Consider the following 22244-nt stretch of genomic DNA (forward strand, 5'->3'; position numbering starts at 1 on the left):
AATGGACTTCCGTTACTAGCTACTGCAGCTCACCTAGCTTTTATTTTGATAAACGACCTTAAATGTCCCTCTGTTTATCTGTTTCCTCTTAAGTTTCACGTCTCAAAGGAATTTCTGGTATGTAAAACTTTCTTTTATAGTTAGCCAAGATTTGCACATGATAGTTTCAAACTAAATCTTCTCAGGAGGAGCTGAAGAAGCTGTTTAATTAGGGTAGCCATATTAGCCTTCTCAATTGTTTGCTATTTTAACTGAAAACAACAAAATGTGTGCAAGTAACAGTACACGTTGCAGGTTAACCACTATTTTTAATAAATACACCTCTTTTAAACAAAGAGGTGTATTTATTCAGCCACATGCTAAGCAGAGACTTATTTACTCTGCAGCACAGACAAGGTCACTATAACATGTGCAAATACAACTGTTAGTCCTGTGTGTAAGATGTTATATGTGTTTATTTTGTTTCAGTTGCAGAATAACTTTGTCGCTCTGTGTGTGTGCTTTCTTTGCCAGTTGCCAACATGGGCTTTCTCATGTCTAAATCCATGGATGCAAGCTTACAGAAGCAGCAAGAATTCATGCTGCACAATTCAAGGCTGCAGGTAAGTCAAGGTGACAACAACACTATTAAGAGCTGGCACTGCATCTGAAGGGACAGTCGTGTTGTTTTAATGCATCCATTCATTCATTAAAAACACTGTGCACTGCTTCAGGTTAGTGATGAGTTCAATTGATTATCTATGAAGTGCTTTGCATCTTATATTTTCTTTGATTAAACATTGAGAAACGAAACAGTCTGTCTGATAGGTATTTGATAGTAGGCGTAAGAGATGGCAAATATTTGCAGTGTTTGACTAAAAGGACAGTTGGCCACAAAAAGACTTAACTCTTTTCTATATTACCGTTGAAAGGTTTACGGAAAAGTGCATGTAAGTATCTTGAGTCGGATCCAATGGCACATTTGTGTCCTGCTTTTCCACTGTGCTATTTTCACTCTTGTGTGAAAGTCTAGTGGCGCATGTTTCAAAAATCCACCGGAGAATTAACCGATTTAAGAAAACAAAAGGCCTGCAATCCCAGAGGTTATATTTTTCAAAGGCTGCAATTCTTCTGTGTGAAAATCATAAAATTATGTTTGTATATTATATTATGTTATGTTCTCAAATGACACAAAACAAAACCCTACCCTCACCCACCCCAGAAGGGAGATGAACAATAGTAAAAAAAAAAAAAAAAAAACAAAGAAATACAAACTGGAGGGGCAGAAAATATTAAGACCTTTTAACGAGCTAATACGTTTATAACCTGCTACCTCCTAACCAGGAATGTTGGGACTTTTCCTCCAGTTCTTCTTGTGCCAGTTGCTGCTGAGCAGGATGTGTCACATTGATCCTGCGCTGAAGGAAGACAAATAATCAAACCTGTAAAAAATGTATTTTAATCACAAGGAAGCAGATTTATCATTGAGTGGAGCACTTTAATAGTGTGGCAGTACAGGACCCCAGGCATAATCAGATCTGTCGCTGCCATGTAGGGCTGAGTGATAAATCGATTTAATCGATTTGAGTATACAATTTTTTAAGATTAAATTTTTTTGAAAATCGTGCTTTTATTTTGCAAAATGCACTCATTGAGCTTCCATGAAGAGAACAGCATGCAATGCTGAATATTTTTTAGGAAAATATATTGTCAAAATACTGTAAGGAGGAAATGTTTTTTTTTTTTTCTTACCGTATGACGAGGCACTTTAATTTATTCACTTTTGAAAAAAAAGTTACTTACACAAGTGAAGTGGAGCCTGTTCTAATTGTGTAATACCACTAGCAGCAAACATTTAGTTACGTTTTCATTGCTTACGATGGCATGTTTTACAAGCATGTTTCAAACTTTGTGTTTAGTTGCACTTTGAATTCAGATCAACTCCCAGATGAAGTGCTGGAAATAAAAGCAGTTTAAAAAAAATATCTTTAATTTATTTGTGTGAAATAAAAGGGGGAGGAAAAATCGCTAAAATCTGAGATTTTATTTTTAAGCCATTTTGCCCAGCCCTACTGCTATGTAAGTTTCTTTTCAAGGCTGTGACAAGACATGATCCATGAAAGTCATGGAGTTTTATTTTAAACCTCTGACTTATATTTTTGCCAAACTGCTCAAGGCGTTTGAATCAACTTTGCCATCTGTCTATCATGTCATTCTGAGAGTATGACTTATTGGTGGATATAGAAATAGAGTATAATAGAAATATCCCTTGTCGTCTATCGGTGGTGAAATTCAAGAGTACCAGCAGCAAAGTGAATGGACGCATTCACACAAAGGTAAAAGAATGGAAACAAAATTAAGAAATACTTTAAAACACGTAAAACATGTGCATGTATATTTGTGCAAAAAAACAACAAAAAACAAAACAAACAAAACAAACAATAGGCAATTTACAGGAAATGGAAAAATCTGCAAGAAACAGCAGGGGTGTGAAGGCTCCCTGCAGTCAGTCAGAAACCTGTTGCAAACGCAGACTTTAGTGCACTTAATTGGGATTATGAAATAGATCGACACATAGTGGTGCATAAATATGTAAGGAAAAGGGTACATGGCATACAAAAGCTTTTGTAAATAAAACTATGAACTGTATGAAGGTTTGGTGCAAATATCTTTCGGTCAGAAGTTTGTAAAATCAGCTTTTGCTCCAATTAGAGCAGCAAGTCTGTTTTAGGTACGTCTCTACCAGCATAACACGTCTAAGACTGAAAGGTTTTATCTTTTCTCCTTTACAAGGTAGATCAAGCCTTGTCAGATTGGACGACGGGTGTCTGTGACGCAATTTTCAAGTATCGCCACAGATTTCCTAATGGATTCAGGTCTGAAGTTTTGACTGCTGCACACGAATGAAAGACATGAAAAATGTTTAGATCTCAACCAGTGGGCTCAAACTCAAATCCTTAAGGGCTGCTGTCCTGCAACCTGTAGATGTCCCCACTGAGGAAATCCACCCCCATAGCATGATGCTGCCGCCACCGTTCGTCACCGTGGCAATGTTGTGTTCAGGGCGATGTTAAAAGTTGTTTTTTAAGCACAAAATATATTTGTCTTGTCAGCCAAAACCTGAATTGGATCTTTTTTTTTTACATTTGATGTCTCCCCTACAAGGCTTGTAGTAAACTGGTTATTGTCTTCTTACTTTCTTTGAGCAGAAGGTTCTGGCTTGCCTGCATGGAGACTGGATTTGATTGTTTGTTTGTCATGTTAACAGATTCTCCCACCTGAGCTATGGGTCTGTGCAGCTCCTCCAGTGCTACCATGGACCCCTTGGGTGTACATTTTGAGACAATGGATTGAACTGTACTAAATAGACTGGATTTATGAAGCACGTCCCAGACCACTCGGAGCACTTTACAGTAGTAGAGAGAGCAGTAAAGCTGGAATCGAATCCATGACTTTTGGGATTGCAAGACAACTCAGTTACGACTTTTGAAGCCGTAACTGAAACCCTGTATTAACTTCCAACCTATTTGGTCTCAATTTGTTAATAAGGTAACTTCTCATGGTAATTATTTGCTCTAGATTTAGGGTAGCAGAGTAAAGTAGGAGGAATAAAAATGCATCCTAGGCGAAGTATGAATGAAGATTTGATGTCTCATGAATTAATTCAATAATTCACATTTATTTAAAGGGTTACAGCATGAGGCTCTGTAATATTTAAGGATACCATTACGGATACCTCCATCCGTCCATCTGGTCTTCTCCTTCCTGCTTGTGTAAATCACATTCCCCCAGTTTCAAAGCCCCCCTTGTATCTCTGCCTTTTCATGTGGGCGTTTATTGCTCTCCTTTGTTTTTTTCCATGGTTTTAATTCAAACAAAATATTGTTTTTCTTTCACGCCCTCTTTTCTGCATTAGAGACAATTTCCTTTGATTTATTCATGCCTGCTAGCTGCCGAGCAGCAGGTGGGATTCGTGAGTGTCATAATGTCAATGAAATTACACCATTTAGACCCAAAAGGGTTGTTCTGTGGTCTGCACCTGAAATCTTCTCTGCTTTTTCCAGTCTTAAACGTGTAAGATGATGGCTAATAAAACACAATACGATGCTGGCAAGGGTTTGCCAATTGAATTTCGTAGCCCCCTCATCTGGGTCCTGAATATGACTCACTGAGGGATATTAGATGCATATTTATGCTTTACTGAAACGGATCTGCATTGTTTCATAGGCTCAGCTCTCCGCAGCTACTTTTAATTTCTATAGATCCCATTCAGAATTCAGCAGTATGCAGTTTAATTGGACATTTTAAATAACATGTAAAAATCAATAAATATGTATGATAGACGAAACATTAAAAATACAATTTCCAGGGTCGCTTAGGGTGAGAGCTCTTGATGTTCAATTATCTGCAATAATTTAACTCCATTTATTTTTTTGCATTAGAAATTTCTTTTGACGTCGTCTAATTGAATAAGTGAGAGTGACCCTGCCTGTTTTAAAATTGTCTATACAAAGCTAAGTTGTTACCTCCCCCCTGCATTAAATTGTCAAAACCGTCTTCCCGTCTGTGTTTTAAGTCCCATCAGTCATTGCTAATTGATCCCTGTCATGCTGTGTGCTCAAATCAAAGCCACTCGGTCATTGTGTTTGAATAATGGCCTCCATCCTGAGACCTACCATAACATTTACTGGGCATTGGTCTAATTGTTATGACGCATGCCTTTAAAACTAATGCAAGCAAATTAAATGACGCAAGCATTGTCCTTTGTTAGCCTTGGGCCAACAAGGGCAATATTTTGTCCTCATCAGAACTTACCGGTGATCCAAAGTATTGCCTTACATGCTACACTTTTTGACAGTTTGAAAATGGAAAAATAAAGCCTTGAACAGGTTAGAGTACAGCATAGAAGACTGAATACTCCATCACTGTTTGATTCCTTTCTAAATAGCTGATCAAATAGTGAAAGGTTACAATATTTTGAATAACAGTGCTTAAATTAAAAATTACAGTTTTTTGTTTGTAGAGCATAATTAGACTTTGAATTGAATCTCCACATTGCAAAAAGGGAACTAAAAGTGAATAAAATCTTCTTGAAATTAGTGTTTTTCCTTGATTTGGGCAGGTAAATAAGATTATTTGCCAATAGAATAAGATTTTTGATACCTGAAATAAGATAATTAGATAAACTTCACATGAAATAAGATGGTGGAGATCAATTGTTCCCATTGCACCTAAATTGTTCCCATTTAGGTGCAAAAATCTTATTCCATTGGCAAATAGTCTTATTTACCTGCTCAAATCAAGTAAAAATACACTGATTTCAAGAAAATTTTACTTACTTTTAGTTCCCCTTTTGCAGTGCATCTATCTGTTTAATGTTTGCAGGCTCATACACTGTAAAAATAGAACTCAAAATAAGAAATTATTTCTTGAAATGAAAGAATTTTTCCTTGATTTGAGCAGGTAAATAAGATTATTTGCCAATGGAATAAGATTTTGAACTTAAAATAGGAACAACTCATCTCCATTATCTTATTTTAAGTGAAGTATATCTAATTATCTTATTTTAGAGGTAAAAATACTAATTCCATTGGCAGATAATCTTATTTACCTGCTCAAATCAAGGACAAATACATTAATTTCAAGAAAATTTTACTTATTTCTAGTTCTCTTTTTGCAGTGTAGGGTTGGCTGGTTTCTAGTAATCTTCATTTTTTTTCTCTCAAATAGGAAGAACGCCTCTGCATTGGATTGTGACACAATGTAAAGCATCAAGTTTAGGCCAATAGAGAAGTTACACAAGGGGTAAATGGAGTGGCACAAGAGGAAATTTCTGCTTATATAGATGAGAAATCTTCCTGTAACCTGAAATGTCATTGAGTTACTTCTGTATTCTTTGAGTACATGATACATGTTTACAGCGGGTGGCCAGATGGTGTAGAGGTCAAGAGCAACATGGTCAGTGTGGGTCAGTTCTCTGTGGAGTTGGGCGTGATCTTCCCGATGGTTTAGTCCATTTTCTTTGGGTTGGACGTCCAGAATCTAAAAATAACACTGTTTTTAGGTGTTATTTTCCTGTCAGGGTATTTCACAAATCTGAACAGATACTGTGAACATCTCTACTTCTACAGTGCTTGTAATGTCTCTCTGCAGTTGACAGGATTGGGTTAGATCAAGATACATTCTGCTGCAGTTGCTCGATTCGTGAAGACTTGGACTTTACTGTCATTCAACGGCACGTTCACAATGTACATGTAAGCGAAATTTCGTTGCAGGGATCCGAGTTAAAACACAAGACAAAAGAGAAACATTAAGTTTAGGTATTTGTCAGAAGTGAAGCAGCAAACCAAGAGAAGACGCTTTATATTTGCAGAAAAATGATGTGTAAGACAATATGAATAGTGCAAGTATTTGTAACAGCAGGATATGTTGCAACAATGATCGGACAATATGATTGGGCGGATAGTACAGTTACTATGAGTGCATTAGAGTTCACAGTGTCCATGTAACTTGACTAGTTTTGTATGTTTGGGGAGAGGGGATTGTTGTGGAATCTGGTTGTTCTGAATTTTAAGCAGCTGAGCCTCTCGCCAGAGGGCAGCAGAGTGAACAGTCCATGATGGGGGTGGGAGGGGTCTTTTATGGTTGTCTGAGCCCTGGTCATGCAGTGTCTGCGAGCAGCGTCGTGGTAGCCTCGTGAGATCATCCTGATCTCGCGAGCTTTCAAGGTTTCACTCGCAGATCAGTCTGGCTACTTTCCGTTAAAGAAAATTTGGAGCAGTTCACCAAACGAACGTCCAATCAGCGTTGGCTTTGAGGCGGGTTGAGGTGTGACACAACGAGAAGCGGGACAGTTCAGTCTAAAGAACATGGCGGCTTCAGCCGATGAAACTAGCGTTGGCGTGGCTATCGAGCAAGTTTTATCGAAATTACAGAGTATTTCTTCACTGAAAGAAGAGCAAAACACTGCTCTGGAGGCTTTTCTCAGAAGGAAAATATGTTTTTGCTCTTCTCCCGACTGGTTTCAGCAAGGGCTTGTGGTTGTGTTTTCGTCGTCGCTGTTAGTACGTCATATGCTTCGTTGATCTGATTGGTTTATTTGGCCTTTCTATCACCAACATAGGCCAATCAGCTAACCAGTATTTTCGCCCCTTCCCAAAATTACTTCAACGGAAGGTTTCCAGATGGACATGAGGAGCAAATCTATCTGGCGGAGTCAGGTTAACGTCGTGGATGGAGGGAAGTGATGCCCCAATGATTCTCTCAGTTGTCCTCACCACTCTGTCATTTTTAGTCTGAGGGATTGTAGACCCCAGACCTGACAGCGATGCTGCTGGTCAGTACGCTTTCTATTTTACCTTTGTAGAAAGTAGTGAGGATGGACTGCGTCTGCAGTGAAACGGACACTGTACCGGTCCCTTGTGGTAAAGAGAGAGCTGAGCCAAAAGACGAAGCTCTCGATTTATGTTCCTACCCTCATCTATGGTCATGAGCTTTGGGTACTTGCCAAAAGAATGAGATTGCGGATATAATCGGCTGAAATGAGTTTTCTCCATAGTGTGTGTGAGCTCTCCCTTAGAGATAGGGTGAGGAGCTCAGTCATCCGGGGAGGACTCAGAGTAGAGCCGCTGCTCCTCCACGTCGAGAGGAGCCAGTTGAGGTGGCTCAGGCATCTGGTCAGGATGCCTCCTGGACGCCTCCCTGGTGAGGTGTTCCGGGCACGTCCCACCGGGAGGAGACCCAGGGGAAGACCCAGGACACGCTGGAGGGACTATGTCTCTCTGCTGGCCTGGGAACGCCTTGGGATTCCTCCTGAGGAGCTGGCCCAAGTGGCCGGGGAGAGGGACGTCTGGGCCTCCCTACTGAAGCTGCTACTCCCACGACCCGATCCCAGATAAGAGGAAGAAATTGAAGAAGTCTTGATGTCTTCACTATGTATCTGCAATATAGAAAGTCATAAAAATAAGAAAAAGTCACTGCATGACAAAGGTGAGTCCAAACCTTTGACTGGTAGTGCATGTCAGGCCAATTGTTACAAATTTGAGGGTCAAAGTGGATGCTGGACTTAAGCTTAGATAATCACATCAGAGCAGCTTTTTCCGTCTGTGGCAGCTAGCTAAAGTAAAGCCAATTCTTTCTCAGCAGCACTTGGCATCAGTAATCCATGCCTTCGTTGGCTCTCGGTCAGATTACTGTAATGCACTTACTAAAGAAGTCAGTGATTCCTGCATCTCTCAGCTTCAGGGGTTCAGAATGCTGCTGCACGTCTCTTAGCTGGCAAATTAAACCTAATTTCTATTTTACCTGCCTGTACATTTTTATCATTCGTTTTACTTTTTGCTTTTAAAGCGGTAGATGGCCCCACCCGGTCCGTCCGACCGGGAGCAGCTCTCAAATTATTCAACAACCTTCCCTCAGAAATCAGTATCTGTATGATTGTTCTGTTATTTCAGTATAGGTTTGTTTTATTTATTTTACGTCATATTGTTTGTAATATTGATTTCTTATCACATCATACGAATGCTTTTGGTTTATTTTGTCTACAGCACTTTTGGTCTTGTGGATGCTGAATAAAGTTGGTATGGTATGCTGATTGGTAATTGTAGTGGGAGTTATTATTATTAATTACATTTTAAATCAGCCTCAGCTTAAAGAGCAGACTACCTTTTAAACATCAGCTTTCAGGCTTTTTTTTTTATTTTTTTGCAAACCTCAGAGAGCCTTTTAGTTCTGGTTAAAATATCAAGCAGAGAAAAGTGGGTCCTTGATCAAAATGTTTACTGGGGGACCTGTGAAATATAAAACTCAAACTGTGTGTCCTTGAAATCTGTTTATTGGTTTCAGATGCCCTTGTGTCTGACCTTATCTGTGTGGCATAAAAAAAGTCAGATTTGATCATATGCTGAATAGGTGCTACTTGTTTCCCAGTATGTGCTTTTTCCTCTATTGTCTGGCCCATCTGCTTCTGCTTCCTCTCCCAACAGCCTGCACAGTATAGAGTGTGAATATTTGAGTTGTGACGATTTCTGCACATTTCTTTATCGAGGATTTGCCCAAAATGCGATTAAGCTTGAAGCCTTTATAAATGTCAGCGAGTTTGCCGCTTTGGATGCGGCTTCGTTTTTTTCTTCTCGCTTTGTCACCTTCAGGTTGGATCGTGTCTCATTTCTCCTCTTCACTTTTTTTTCTTCACTGCCGTTTCCAGTCACTGTCTCAGCTTGTCCGGCCTTTCTTGAAAACCTCCTCATTTTGCTCTGTGGTGTCGCCAGAGTGTCGAGTGTTCGTCCCGTTTCCAAGTATCGATTAAATTACCGCTTTCGTTTTCAGGACACGTAAGAAAGTTGCCGTCGAGTTAAAACTGTCAGCAACTGTCAGCTCTGTCGTTTCGCATTTACCTTTGCACTGTCTGCGAAGATAAATTCACAAATAAATTCAGCTTTTATTGCAGTAACAGTGTCTTGCATTAAAAGATACAGAAAAATCCAACGCTTAACTACAGATAATTAATTCAGTGTTATTAAATCACTGCCTGGTGGAACCTTTATTGTCACTCCAGCTGTTACCAAACCTCTTTGGCAAATACTGTTCCACCTTAAATAGTACTTTCTGTTGTTTTTTTCATGTATTTTAACACTAATGATGATGCTAAAATAATGAATTATGCTATTATTATTTGTGTTTCTTAGTTTGACTTAATAAGCCCGTCTCTTATGCTCCCCCCTCTTCAGCTCACCTCACAGGTTTGTTTTGGGCATTTAGGTATTGGAAGAATCCCTTTGTGTCTAAAAACTTAGTGTCTAAAGAAAGATTTAGTGTTTATTTATACTTTATATTATTAACCTGCTGAAACATCCAATGATGACCATTTTTCTGTTTTTCCCTAGAGGCAACTATTTGTTTAAAATGCCTGGTATTTATCTTCTTGAAGGCAATCTTGAAGCCTCTTTGGATGAGAAACAGGCCCACAGCATCACCGTTCCTCTCCCATACTTAAAACTTGATGCAAAATGGTGTTTTTAATTGTTAAAAATACATTTTGTTTTGTCCTATCAGACCATGGTATACAGTTAAAGTGCCGGTAGTGCTTAACGAACTCTACATGGCATGCAGATTACGTTATTTCTTGTTATATGGTTATGCCCCCAAGTAAATAAGTGTTTAAATTAAAGTTTGGATTTTTTTCTTTTTTTTTTTCAGTACATTTTACTGCAAAACAAGTATAGATGTGTTTTACTGTGTATTAAGGTGTTTTTCCTATTATTCTTTACTATTTTAGAAAAGTTTATCTAATCTAATAACTTTTTTTCTTTTTAAACTAATAGATAAAGAAATTATTTGCAGGCGTCTTTGTGAATATCTCAAAACTTTGAGATAAGTTTTGTTAATTACTTTCAAATTTCTATAATACCCCTAATATTTGTCAAGTTCAGATAAAGCCAGAAAAAGACCCATACAAGAGCTGCCAAGAGGCCGTTTAGCAAGTTTTTTTCCTTCTGCACAGCATTTACACTGCAAGAACGGAACTAAAAATAAGTAAAATGTTCTTAAAATTTGCGTATTTTTCCTTTATTTGAACAGTTAAATAAGAGGATCTGCCAATAGAATAAGATTTTTTGCACTTAAAATAGAAACAATTCATCTCCATCATCTTATTTTAAGTGCAGTATGTCTAATTATCTTATTTTAGGGGTCAAAATACTGATTCCATTGGCAGATAATCTTATTTACCTGCGCAAACATTTTACTTATTTTTAGATTTGTTTTTGCAGTGTAGCTTTACCTTGAGCTGGACATTAACAAGGACAAAATGAGAGCATAGAGCTTCTCAATCTAAAGGATGTTTGATGGGCCTCCGTCCCAGCTAGACTCTTTATGGGTGTTGTTGCTTTTATCCATCACAGTTCAGGTATTTGACCACAGACCGAGTTTGTTTACGACGGTTTGTTTATGGACAGTTTGTGTGAGGTAAACGCGCTGCTGTTGGTTTTGTTTCAGATTCGGTGAGTGAATGCCCCGGTGGTGGTTTTGCTACACGTTTTCTCGCTGCAGTTGAGCGTAACGTGCAACGCGCTGGTCTTTTCTCGCTTTCCGATCTTAGTCATGGCTTCAGCGGAGCCAGCTCTACTTCCTAGAAACACGGTTGGTTTCTGCCTCAGCTGTTTCTGCTTTGAGGCGTCACTCAGCCAGGAGCTTCTCTCTGTAACCTTACGGCTCAAACGCTGCCGTAAGTTCCCACTTCCTAGAACGTGTCATCGTCGCTGTTCGCACGCGTCGCTGGTGCTGTCAGTGGATTCCAGTGGTTAGTTTTATTTTTAATACAAGTGTAAAACTTTCCTCAGAAACCCCACAAATATACATGGTTAATGCCGGCAGTCGTTCCCTGGTCGCTGTCTTTTTAATCAGCTTACAGTACAAAAAGGCTGTTTCCCTCTGAATGGCCATGTTTGCCTTTTAGGGATATTTTGCTAAAAGTAACTCAGACTAATGCTGGTTTATGTTGGAAGTTATTTAGTTAATTAAATGTTTCAAACATTAACAAAATACAAGTTTTATAGCTCTAGTATGGAGCAGTATGAGAAAAATAAAAAAAATTGTAGTCAAACTCTTTGTATTTTCAGACTTCCTGTCCCACAGACTAAATGTTGTCATTTCCTTACATCCTTCCTCCTTTATGGATTTTCTTTCATCCTTGTATAGTCTCTTGTTTTCCTTTCTTCCTACCTCCTTTTTGTCCTTCTTTCCTTCCGTCCTCCCTTCCTTTCTGTCAGTTTTGTGCCCTACCTCTCATCCTCATTCATTTTCCTTCTTTCATTGTGTCCTCCTTTTTGTGTCCTTATGGCCTTTCTTCCTTTCCTTCAATGTTTCCTTCTGCTTTTGTGTCCTCCATTATTTCACCTCATGTGTCCTTCCTTTCTTCATTTTGTGTCCTTTTGTCTCTCCTTTTTCTTGTGCCCTTCTTTCTCTCCTCCCTTTTTTACCTGTGTCCTTCTTTCCTTCCTTCATCTCCTTACTTTTCTTCCCTTCCTTCATTCATCCTTTCCTTTCTGTTAATACATTTATTGAAAGTTTTGCTTTAGAAAAACAAAAATTAGCAATGAAGAAAAACCCATAATAAAGAACAAGCCTCCAGTTCTGTTGTTTTCTTGTGTCCTTCCTTCTGTCCTTCCTTATAATCTGCCTCCTTTCTTCGTGTCCTCCTAACTCTTTGTTTCCTTCTTTTGGTCCCGTTTTTGTTTATTTCAGGATCCAAATTTAAAGTCTGGATGTTTTTTTTGTTTTTTTTTTACACTGGTAATGTGTAGGGACTCCGCATCTTGTTATCTGTGGAGTTTCTGGAAAACATTTTCAGTTTACACTTATTGGAAAAAAAAAAAAAACAAGCTGTGAATTCATCACCCCGTCGGTCCAAGTCTAAAAGCAGTACTGAAACTGACTTTAACAGCTAAGCGTTTTGAGTCACGTACTGTGCATTATGCTTGTGAATGGGGAAGGCGCCGGGTACTGCCTGGACATGTCACCCGCCCAATAATTCAATAATATACAGTATATCGATCAATAGACTTATATCGATGATAGAAAAAAATAGAACAGTTTTCCTTTTTGCGTTTTAGCCATGTAGGTTAATATTACAGTCGTCAAATCCTCCCAACCAATCACAAACACAGACCCAGGAACCAAGCTCCGCCCCCTTCAAAGAGTTTAAAGAGGACTCGTTCTTTTTCTCTTTAAAAACTTGCAGTTTTGGTAAAAAGTTGGTTGAATAAACAGTTGAGTTTGAATTCAGTGTTTGTGGGTTTTTTTTATCTACAAATAAGGCCCTAAACAACAGTATAAAATGGCCAGGGCTGCACTTTAGATATATGTTTTGAATTTGTTGATAATTACACTGCAAAAAGGGAACTAAAATTAAGTAAATTTGTCTTGAAATTATTTATTATTTGAGCAGGTAAATAAGATTATTTGCCAATGGAATAAGATTTTTGCACTTAAAAGTAGAAACCGTTAATCTCCATCATCTTTTTTCAAGTGCAGAATATCTAATTATCTTATTTTAGGGGTAGAACTACTAATCCCATTGGCAAATAGTCTTATTTACCTGCTCAAATCAATGAAAAATAGACTAATTTCTAGAAAATGTTACTTACTTTTAGTTCCCTTTTTGCAGTGTATCGATATCGATCAATATGATTTCTATTTCATCGATGTGCATTTTTTCTATATCGTCCAGTTCTAATTTAAATTTCTGTTGATACTTCCTTAAATCCTTCAACAGACAAATAAACCCCTTCAAGCTTCCTTCTGAAGGCCTCCAAAGCTGTTTTGAACGCACCGTGAGGCTCCCTCTCACTTCAGCGGTGAGCTTTAAACAAGACGAAGCTCCTTCAAATGCCGAGTAATGATGCGCTGCTCATGTGCATCAAAGTGTAATCTTTCGCCTTTTTTTAAGCAGGAATAAATGAGGGGTTGTTGTCTTAATTCAGTCCTCACCAGAAAATTCTACTTCTAAAAGGGTTTTGTTTGTCTATATTTTTTGAAATTTTCAGCAGTGTTAGAATTGAGGTTGAATGTCAACGTCGTGCCTACAAACATACATGTCTATATATGAAAACCACACAGGCTGTAATATGATGAAAGGCAGTTTTATGTAATAAAACAAACATTTATCACACCTCATCTCGCCATGATTGAAAACTTTGACCAGAAGCGCTCCAGCTCCGTGCCTCCCGGTACTCCAGAGATTAATTTCCCGATTTAATTGATTTTAAAAGCGTGGTATCTGTGTAAAGCTGCAGCGTAAAGCCCCTTTATTATTAATATTCATCAAGTCAACTCCTTTGGTGAACTCCCACACATTTAAGCAAGTCCCTTATTTCAGATTTTGCAGAGAAAGAGAAAACACCAGGAAGAAATAAGCGCCTGATGGGATAAACGGCAGCCCTTCCTGCTGCAGCACCGCTCTTTCCTGACGTGTCACGCTCCTTGGCTGATCTCTCTAGATCCTCTTAGGCCTGCGCCGTCATGTTTCTGTTGCTCTGCGTTTGTTTGTGATGAAGCACTCCCTCCTGCAGCCTGAAATAATACAAAACAGCTTGACCCCCGGCGAGGCGTCTATATGTTTGTTAACTTTGCAAACTCCTCGTACTTCCTGAAACTTGTGCGCTCCGCCTTTGTTACGTTTTGAGTGTTGTTGGTTGAATCATTACAAATCTCACAGCTGTAGATCACGGCCCTCGGCGTGCAAGTCCAGCCGTATTTTTAGGAAAAATACAATTAAATTCAACTTAAGAGTTGATTGCGCTTTGTCAGTGCAAGTGGCTCGGGCTGTAATTTCCCCCTCCCTCCCACCCTTGGGCGCGTGATTACCGGTAAACTTCGCCGAGATGCTTTTCGGTTTGTCAACGGAAACTGGCATTAGTTTCAAAGTGCCTCGGTGTGTAATCACCCCTCCTGGTGGACTTTAGATTTTCACCTCAGGAAGCTCGTCAAGTCCGTGCCAACAGGGATGCCTGTTTCCGTGAGTGTGCGCGCTTTATGTCTGCTTACTGATGTTAGACGGATGGAAACACACACACAGGTTCCTGCGGCACCGCACATCTGGATACCGCTGGATGAGAGACGTTGTATATCAAGGAGTAGAAATAAGGCTGCTTTATACAAAGCATCTGCATGTTTTTTTTGTTTTTTTGTGTTTGTGTTTTCAGATGTTTGTCACACGAGAACTGCTCACTTCCCTGTGTTACACGGAACAACACAAAGTGGATAATTATCAATTAGAATAGGAAACGTGTAGTTTTTCAAAATCTTTACAGAAAGAAAAACCATCAGAAAAGTGTGCCGTGCATTTCTTTTCATGTCCCTTGAATCAATATTTTCCAAACCGACCTTTTCTTGCAATTACAGAACATGAAGAGACTTACATTTGTTTGCCAGCTTAATCACTAATTTTTCTCATATTAGTAATTTTACCTCTTTAATACTCCCTCAAAAAGTCTGTTCCTAAAAGTTCACATGTGAAACGGTTTGATGAAATAATGAAGACCACAATGTTTAGATTTAACAAATTGATCCTTATATTCATTACACATATACACACACATATCTATCTATCTATCTATCTATCTATCTATCTATCTATCTATCTATCTATCTATCTATCTATCTATCTATCTATCTATCTATCTATCTATCTATCTATCTATCTATCTATCTATCTATCTATCTATCTATCTATCTATCTATCTATCTATCTATCTATCTATCTATCTATCTATCTATCTATCTATCTATCTATCTATCTATCTATCTATCTATCTATCTATCTATCTATCTATCTATCTATTATATACTTGAAAATCTACATATGCACATCTATGTCTAAACACAATAGTCTGTACTGTATGCAAGCTAAAAACCTTGAAAAGGAATGGTCTTGCACAGCTTTTTTCTACTGTTGCCACTCTGCAGCTTTAGTGTGTCCAGTTTTGCAACATGGTGCAGCCTTAGTTTATAGAAGGCAGATAAAAGTAGTGAAATCAGCCAGAATACATTTCCATGCAGCACAGGAATGAGGCATCTTCTCTGATCCACGTTCACTACAACAGAACGTAACTTTTTTCTGCCACATACAATATGGCGGTGACGTTGACGTGCGAACCTGCGCCCTATGACGCGTCTACGTATATGATGTCTGTGGCCTCCACCATGTTTAATCATGGTGCACTGCAAAAACGGAACTAGAAATTAGTAAGATTTTCTTAAAATTTGTTTATTTGTCCTTGATTTGAGCAGGAAAATAAGATGACTTGCCAATGAAATAAGATTTTTGCACTTAAAATAGGAACAATTCATCTCAATCATCTTATATGAAATGCATCATGTCTAATTATCTTATTTTTGGGGTCAAAATACTCATTCCATTGGCAGATAATCTTTTTACCTGCTCAAATCAAGGATAAGTACACTAACTTTAATAACATTTTACTTATTTTTAGATCCGTTTTTGCAGTGTGGAGGCAAGGTGGCTGACTCCCTTACAACTTTCAAAAAGCAGCCTGAAGACATTTGTTTCATGCTGCCTATGACTTTGCTTGTTCTTAACTGCAATTGTTGGCCATATCTTTTAATACTATTATTTTAGATTTGTTATGTTTTTTAATCTTTGGTTACTCTAGCTTTTTTTTAAACCTCGTCTATTTTAGTACTGTGACGTACCTTGAGAAGTTCAAAGTGTGCTACACAAATAAAACGTTTCTTATTAGAAACTGCAAACACGTGGACTCGTTCTACTACTTCTAAAGACATCGGCTGGCTGTGAATTTTATTGCAGTGTGTTCACTACAGCAAGAGAACTAAAAGTAAGGAAAATTTTCTTGAAATAAGTGTATATGTCCTTGACTTAGACAACTTTTTTTGTCATTTTGTATGCACAGAGTGCGTACAGAGCGAAATTTCGTTGCATACAGCTTGTAAATTGCAGTAAAAATTAAATTACAGTATAAGGTGCAGCAGTGATTTAAAAGTAAAGTTACAAATAAGAGTATCTGCCAATGGAAAAAGATTTTTGCACTTAAAATACTCATCTCTATCATCTTATTTCAAGTGAAGTATATCTAATTATTTTATTTCAGAGATAAAAACACTCATTCCATTGGTAGATAATCTTATTTACCTGCTGAAATCAAGGACAAATAGTCATCTCAAGATATTTTCACTTGCTTTTAGTTCCCTTTTTGCAGTGTTGGAGTTAAGGGGTGGGAGTAGAAAAACACGGCACTCACCAAGGAAGTTTAAAAGACGTGGATGTTCTCGCGAGGCTGTGTTCGATTTGCCGAGGCCCATTGTTCCAGCGGCGTGACCGACGGGGCTGATGAGCGGTTGCCAGGCTATTTGTCATGCCTGCTGTCATCCCGAGGAAGGCGTTGGGCGGTCAGGCTCGCGTTTGACAAGTTAAAGACATTGCATGCTGGGAGTGGGTCAGTGTGTAGCCAACTCCCCTCATAATATCATATTAAATTGCCTCTGACTCATTCAGACGGGCGCTGCTGTTTTGTTCCGTTCTCTGAGAATACGAATCATTTCATCTGTCACCAAAAAATTAGATGTTATTCAAAACTTTCCCCCCTGTGTCAAGTGTACTATTTAATTTCCAACGCGGGTAAACGGACACAAAAGCACCTGTCAGCGTAAATTTGTCCCCTGGGAAAACGGCGCAACGCACCTCCGTCACGTACGGCGCGGGCTTTGTGTCGTCGGCAGGTCAGAGTCGGTTTCCCCCGTTAGGCGGAAAACAAAAGCTCATCTTTGACACGTTGGCTTTTGGGGAATAAAGGGGCCTTTTCACTGAGAATGTCACTCAATCAGGCCGAGCAGGATGCCTGCGTTTGGGTCAGACGGCGGAGCGGAAAGACAAAACATCCGCCTTGCCGAGGTTAATCAGCATGGATGCAGCGTTCCCTAACCCTGGACTGGCTGGCTCCTCCTTCGACTTGACGCTTCGTGCCGCGGTCGGGCCTCGCTGCTCCCCACTTTCAGTGGGTTTCAGGCTCAGAAAGTGTGAAGTACGCAAGAAAATGGAGAAACGTATCCCGTAAAACGTTCCTCGTTAATTCTTTCTTTCTCTGTGTGTGTGTCTCCACGCAGATGGAGCGTCAGATCCTGATGCAGAACCAGATGAGGGAGAGGCAGATGGCCATGCAGGTCGCCTGGTCCAGAGAGTTCCTCAAGTACTTCGGCTCCTTCTTTGCGGTGGCCGCCGTGGGACTGACAGCCGGGTGAGAGGTGGCCCGACGCCGACAACGTTTTCCAACGCACACGCGCCGCTTTAGTAGTCAGTCGCTGGCTGAGACCGTGACTTTCTCCTGCATTGTTTACATTTCAATTGTTTTACTTTTAAATCAGTGCCGCACCTTATACTGTATTTTAAATCTACGGTAAATTACAAGCTGTGTTCTTGCGCTAATGCCCTTTGCACAATCAATCTCTGCACATAGAAATGTTTTTTAAAAAATACTCACCTGTACACTGTGACTTCTCCTGCATTGTCTACATTCAAATGGTTTACTTTTAAATCACTGCTGCACCTCATACTGTAAATTCAAATTCTTCTGCAGTTTTACAAGCTGTATGCAACGTAATTTCGTTCTGTACGCACTCTGTGCATACAAAATAACAAATAAAGTTGTCTAAGTCTAGTCTAAGTCTGAGACGACGTGCGATTCCTCACAGCTCATGTGATCATCCGCTGGCGTTTACCGATGCCGCCGGTCACCATCGCCGACATTGACATGAAACTCAGTCTGATGTTTTATTTATGTATTTATTTATTTATTATTATTTTATTTTTTTAGTGTCCTGTCCTGCAATGTGGCAATAAGAATTGTTGTCTTAATGCCAGGAAGAGCACAACAGATTTTACCTTCACAAGTGGAGCGTTATCGCTTTCGCCATCGTGCTCTGCTTTTATTTATATATGTAAATAGTTTTATTATGATTTATGTAGGGGATAATTCATGTTATGTGGACACTACATTGAAAAAGTAGAAGAGGAGAGAAATTGAGTGGGGGGGAAAAAAGGAGAAGAGGTGAAATAAAGAGACAGAAGACTTCTTTGCTGCTTCATCAGCTGCAAAGAAGGATGTAAAAATACCAGCACAACCAGCCGATATAGATGTTTTATTTTTGATTAAGGCCTTGAGTAAATGTGATGACTAAAATGTTTTTTTTCTTTTTGTTCACGTTTATCCTCAGAGCCATTAAAAGAAAAAAAGCTGGCGTGTTGGCTCCGATTGTTCCTCTCGGCTTCATACTTGCCTATCAGATGGACAGCGCCTACGGGACGCTCGTTTATCGGATGAGAGGTGAGGCTGTAGGGGTGATGGATCTTGGTTCTACTGGACCGCTGAAGCATTTATTTGCACGCATCAGGACTACTAATGTCATTTCAATTTTAAGTTTGGAAATTATTTGAGTTCTTTAATCCAGGGTGACAGGATGATATAATAACGGCATTAAATGCTTAAAAAAAGCAAGAACTAGGGGAACAATTGTAAATGTTTTTTGTGGAACTAATCTACCCCGGGTCAAAATTATACATACAGGTTTACATTTATGTGCAGACGCCACTGATATCTGGGTAAAAAACAGTTTAGCAAGCTGCACCTGAGCCTCAGTTTGGTTCTAGCCGACAAACTTCTAGATGAATTACTGAAACCTAACTTTTACGGCATTATTGGTAAAGTTGATTTAGTGGTTTCTCTTAAGCTTAGTCCACAATCTTTCATTATAATTGAGGTTTTCCAAAGGTTTCATGGTGGCCTGCTCTAACCATCCCAAAAACCATTTTTGATGTATGTTTGGGCTCATTTTCCTGTTGGACGAACCGACTCGGTCCAGATTTAACCATCTGACCCGGACTGTCACTCTCAGATGAAAGAAAACATTCGTTCCCACGTAGGCTGGAAACAGAAAACAGGAATGTGACCAAATATCTGTTATTCAAGACTTTATCCCCCAATCCTTTTTGTCCTCTTTCCTTCTGTCCACCCTTCTTCCTTTGTTTCCTTCTGTATGTACTTTCCTTCTTGTGTCCTCCCTCACTTCTTTCTGTTCTGCCATCTTTTCCTCTGTTCCCTCCTTTTTTTGTGTCCAGCCTTCTCTCCTTGGCTCTGTCTTTTCTTCATTGTGTCTGTCGTTCCTTCCTCCATCTTTATTGTGTCCTACCTTCCTTAATTCAGTCTAGGGCTGGGCAATAACTTGAATTATTTTATGCTATATGCTATACAGCATTCTCACTTATTGTTTTCCTGTTTTGCTTTATTATTATTATTCCGTCGGCGTCTAACTACTCCCGCATACTTCAACCGATTTTAACAATTTTGGTATCAAAACGTTCGGCTCGTTCCCGGCATGACTGCGTGGCTATGCTAACTTTTACACTTTTTAAAATATTTCACTTTTTGTGTGATTTTTTTTTTTTTTTTTTTGGCCGTTCCCATTGAAATCAATGCAAATTTTTCACATTCTTCAAATTCTTCCAATACTTTCAATTCTTCTAATTGTTCTAATTTTTCGGTTTTTTTTAATTTTTTTCAAATTCTTCAAATTTTTTCAAATTCTTCAATTTTTTTCAAATTCTTCAGATTTTTCAAATTCTTCAAATCCCCTCAAATTCTTCAATTTTTAAAAATTCTTCAAATCTGATTTCAATGTTTTTCTGCTACTTTTTCTCTTCTGCAGGGATTTTCTTCATCTTCTGCTCAAATCATTCTGCAGATTAGCATTCTCACTCGCTGTTACGCAGGAACAGCTTTTTCTAGTTCCAATTTACAATTTTTTTTTAAAGATTTAATTTTTGGAAAATCTGGATTTTATTTTGCCAAAGCACTCATTGGGCTTCCATGAAGAGAACAGCATGCAATGCTGAGTATATGTTTAGGAAAATATATATAAGATATTTTAAAGAGGAATTTTCTTTTTACCTTAATATGAGGCCCTATAATTTACTTGTTTTTTTTAAGTTAGTTTGAAGTTACACAAGTGAAGTGAAGCCTGTATTTAGTTCATTGTGTAAAACCACCAGCAGCAAATATTTAGTTATATTTTCATTGTTTACAACAGCAGGACCGCCATCTTGTTTTACCAGCATGTTCCACAGCTTGTATTTAGCTGCACTTTGAATTCAGGTCAACTCCCAATTCTTCACATGAAAGTAAGTTTTTAAAATAAAGTCTTTATTGTGAAACGAAAATGAGGAAAAACAATTGGTTATTCGGATTTGGTGTAATACAATCTGAGATTTTATTTTTAAACCATAACGCCCGGCCCTACTTCAGCTATTATTCTATTCTCCTTTCCCCTCTTGTGTCAATCCTTGTTACCTACCTTCCACTTTGTTCCTTGTATCCTTCCTTCCTTCCTTTTTTATCCTGTCTTCACTTGTCTTCACTGTTATGTCATCCTTTCCTTTTCTTGTGTGTTCCTCCCTTGCCTCCTTTTTCCTACCTCTTCATTCCTTATTACCTTACTTCCTTTTCTTCTATCCTTTCTTCCCTCTCTCCACTCTCTTGTTTTTAAAGAGGACATCTTCAAAACCCAGACACTGTTGCAATATCCCATAGATTTAAAGTAAACTTCAGTATTTTCTCTTTGCGGGAACTTGGACTTTTTACCTAAATGAGTGGGAAAGCTCAGGAACAACCTAGAAGCTTTTTATGACCCGGCTGAGGAGCAGGTGTTACGTCGGTGTGGCCACAAAAACAGCAAAATGCTTTGAGGGATGTCAAACTGTGGACGGATTCTGCTTTTGACCCTGTGTGGATTAGAGAAATCCACAATAAACCCAAGTTGTGGGTCCTAGTCTTTATTTTGAATCTTTACAGGGTTATGTTGTCGTTTCATCCTGAAACCAGAGTCAACTGAACCGCCATTAAAAGCCACAAAACGGCTTCCAGAAGAAAAGTGACTGTCGCATGTTTGGGAGGAAGATGACAGCCTCCATGAACATCGATATGCCAAATAACATTCACGCTGAGTTTCGTTGCCCCTTTAGGCGAGGCCGAGAATATCATGGCGTCTGAGCACGACCGTTTGGACCTGCCTCTGGGGACGCCGAGCTTCGAGAGCATAGAGAAGGCCCGGCGTGCCAAGAGCGGCCTCATCTCCCTTTTGGAGAAGTGACGCATCGATTGTGACACGAGTCAAGATCCGAACCGTCCGCCCGGTGTGCGTTCACCTGTGCTATTTTTGTTTTATCGTAGAGAACAGCTGTCAGGTCCGATCTGAGTTCCTCAAACGCGTTCGAGTCCGCCGTTTGCACCGAGTCTGCATCACGGACCTTTAAATACATCTGTAGCCAGCTCTCATTGTGTGAAAGCTGATGTGCTGATGCAGAATAGTAAATTCAGGTAAATTACTGTCCGTTATTGTGCCGTAGTGGGGGGAAAAAATAAGCCGACACTTTCAATAGGGGATTAATTGTTCCCGATAGTCTGTAGCTAATGATTTCTGACCACTAGGGGGCAAAAAAAACTGAATTACTGTCAAGTTATTGACACGTCTCAGTAAGTATTTCCCTTTAGATAGCACACTGCAAAAATGGATCTTAAAATAAGTAAAATTTTCTTAAAGTTAGTGTATTTGTCCTTGATTTGAGAAGGTGAATAAGATTATTTGCCAATGGAATGAGTATTTTGACCCCTAAAATAAGATAATTAGACATCCTGCACTTGAAATAAGATGATGGAGATGAGTTGTTCCTATTATAAGTG

The 22244-nt window shown here is 39.0% G+C and overlaps 1 protein-coding gene across 1 annotated transcript; it reads left to right on the top strand.

The window, feature by feature from the left end:
* Window positions 1–21914, top strand: plgrkt (plasminogen receptor, C-terminal lysine transmembrane protein). The gene is made up of 5 exons (XM_012871152.3): window positions 1–117; window positions 514–602; window positions 17620–17750; window positions 18727–18836; window positions 21527–21914. Exons 2-5 carry the CDS (start codon window positions 522–524, stop codon window positions 21652–21654), a joined length of 450 nt encoding a protein of 149 aa, XP_012726606.2. The 5' UTR covers window positions 1–117; window positions 514–521; the 3' UTR covers window positions 21655–21914.
* Window positions 21915–22244: the final 330 nt, after the last annotated feature.

Source organism: Fundulus heteroclitus, unplaced genomic scaffold (assembly GCF_011125445.2).
Source record: "Fundulus heteroclitus isolate FHET01 unplaced genomic scaffold, MU-UCD_Fhet_4.1 scaffold_70, whole genome shotgun sequence".
NCBI lineage: Eukaryota > Metazoa > Chordata > Actinopteri > Cyprinodontiformes > Fundulidae > Fundulus > Fundulus heteroclitus.

Coding starts and splice junctions, on each gene's coding strand:
- plgrkt (XM_012871152.3), top strand. CDS start 522: ATGGGCTTTCTCATGTCTAAATCCATGGATGCAAGCTTACAGAAGCAG. Junction 17,751..18,726: donor GCCGTGGGACTGACAGCCGG/GTGAGAGGTGGC, acceptor GTTTATCCTCAG/AGCCATTAAAAGAAAAAAAG. Junction 18,837..21,526: donor GCTCGTTTATCGGATGAGAG/GTGAGGCTGTAG, acceptor TTGCCCCTTTAG/GCGAGGCCGAGAATATCATG.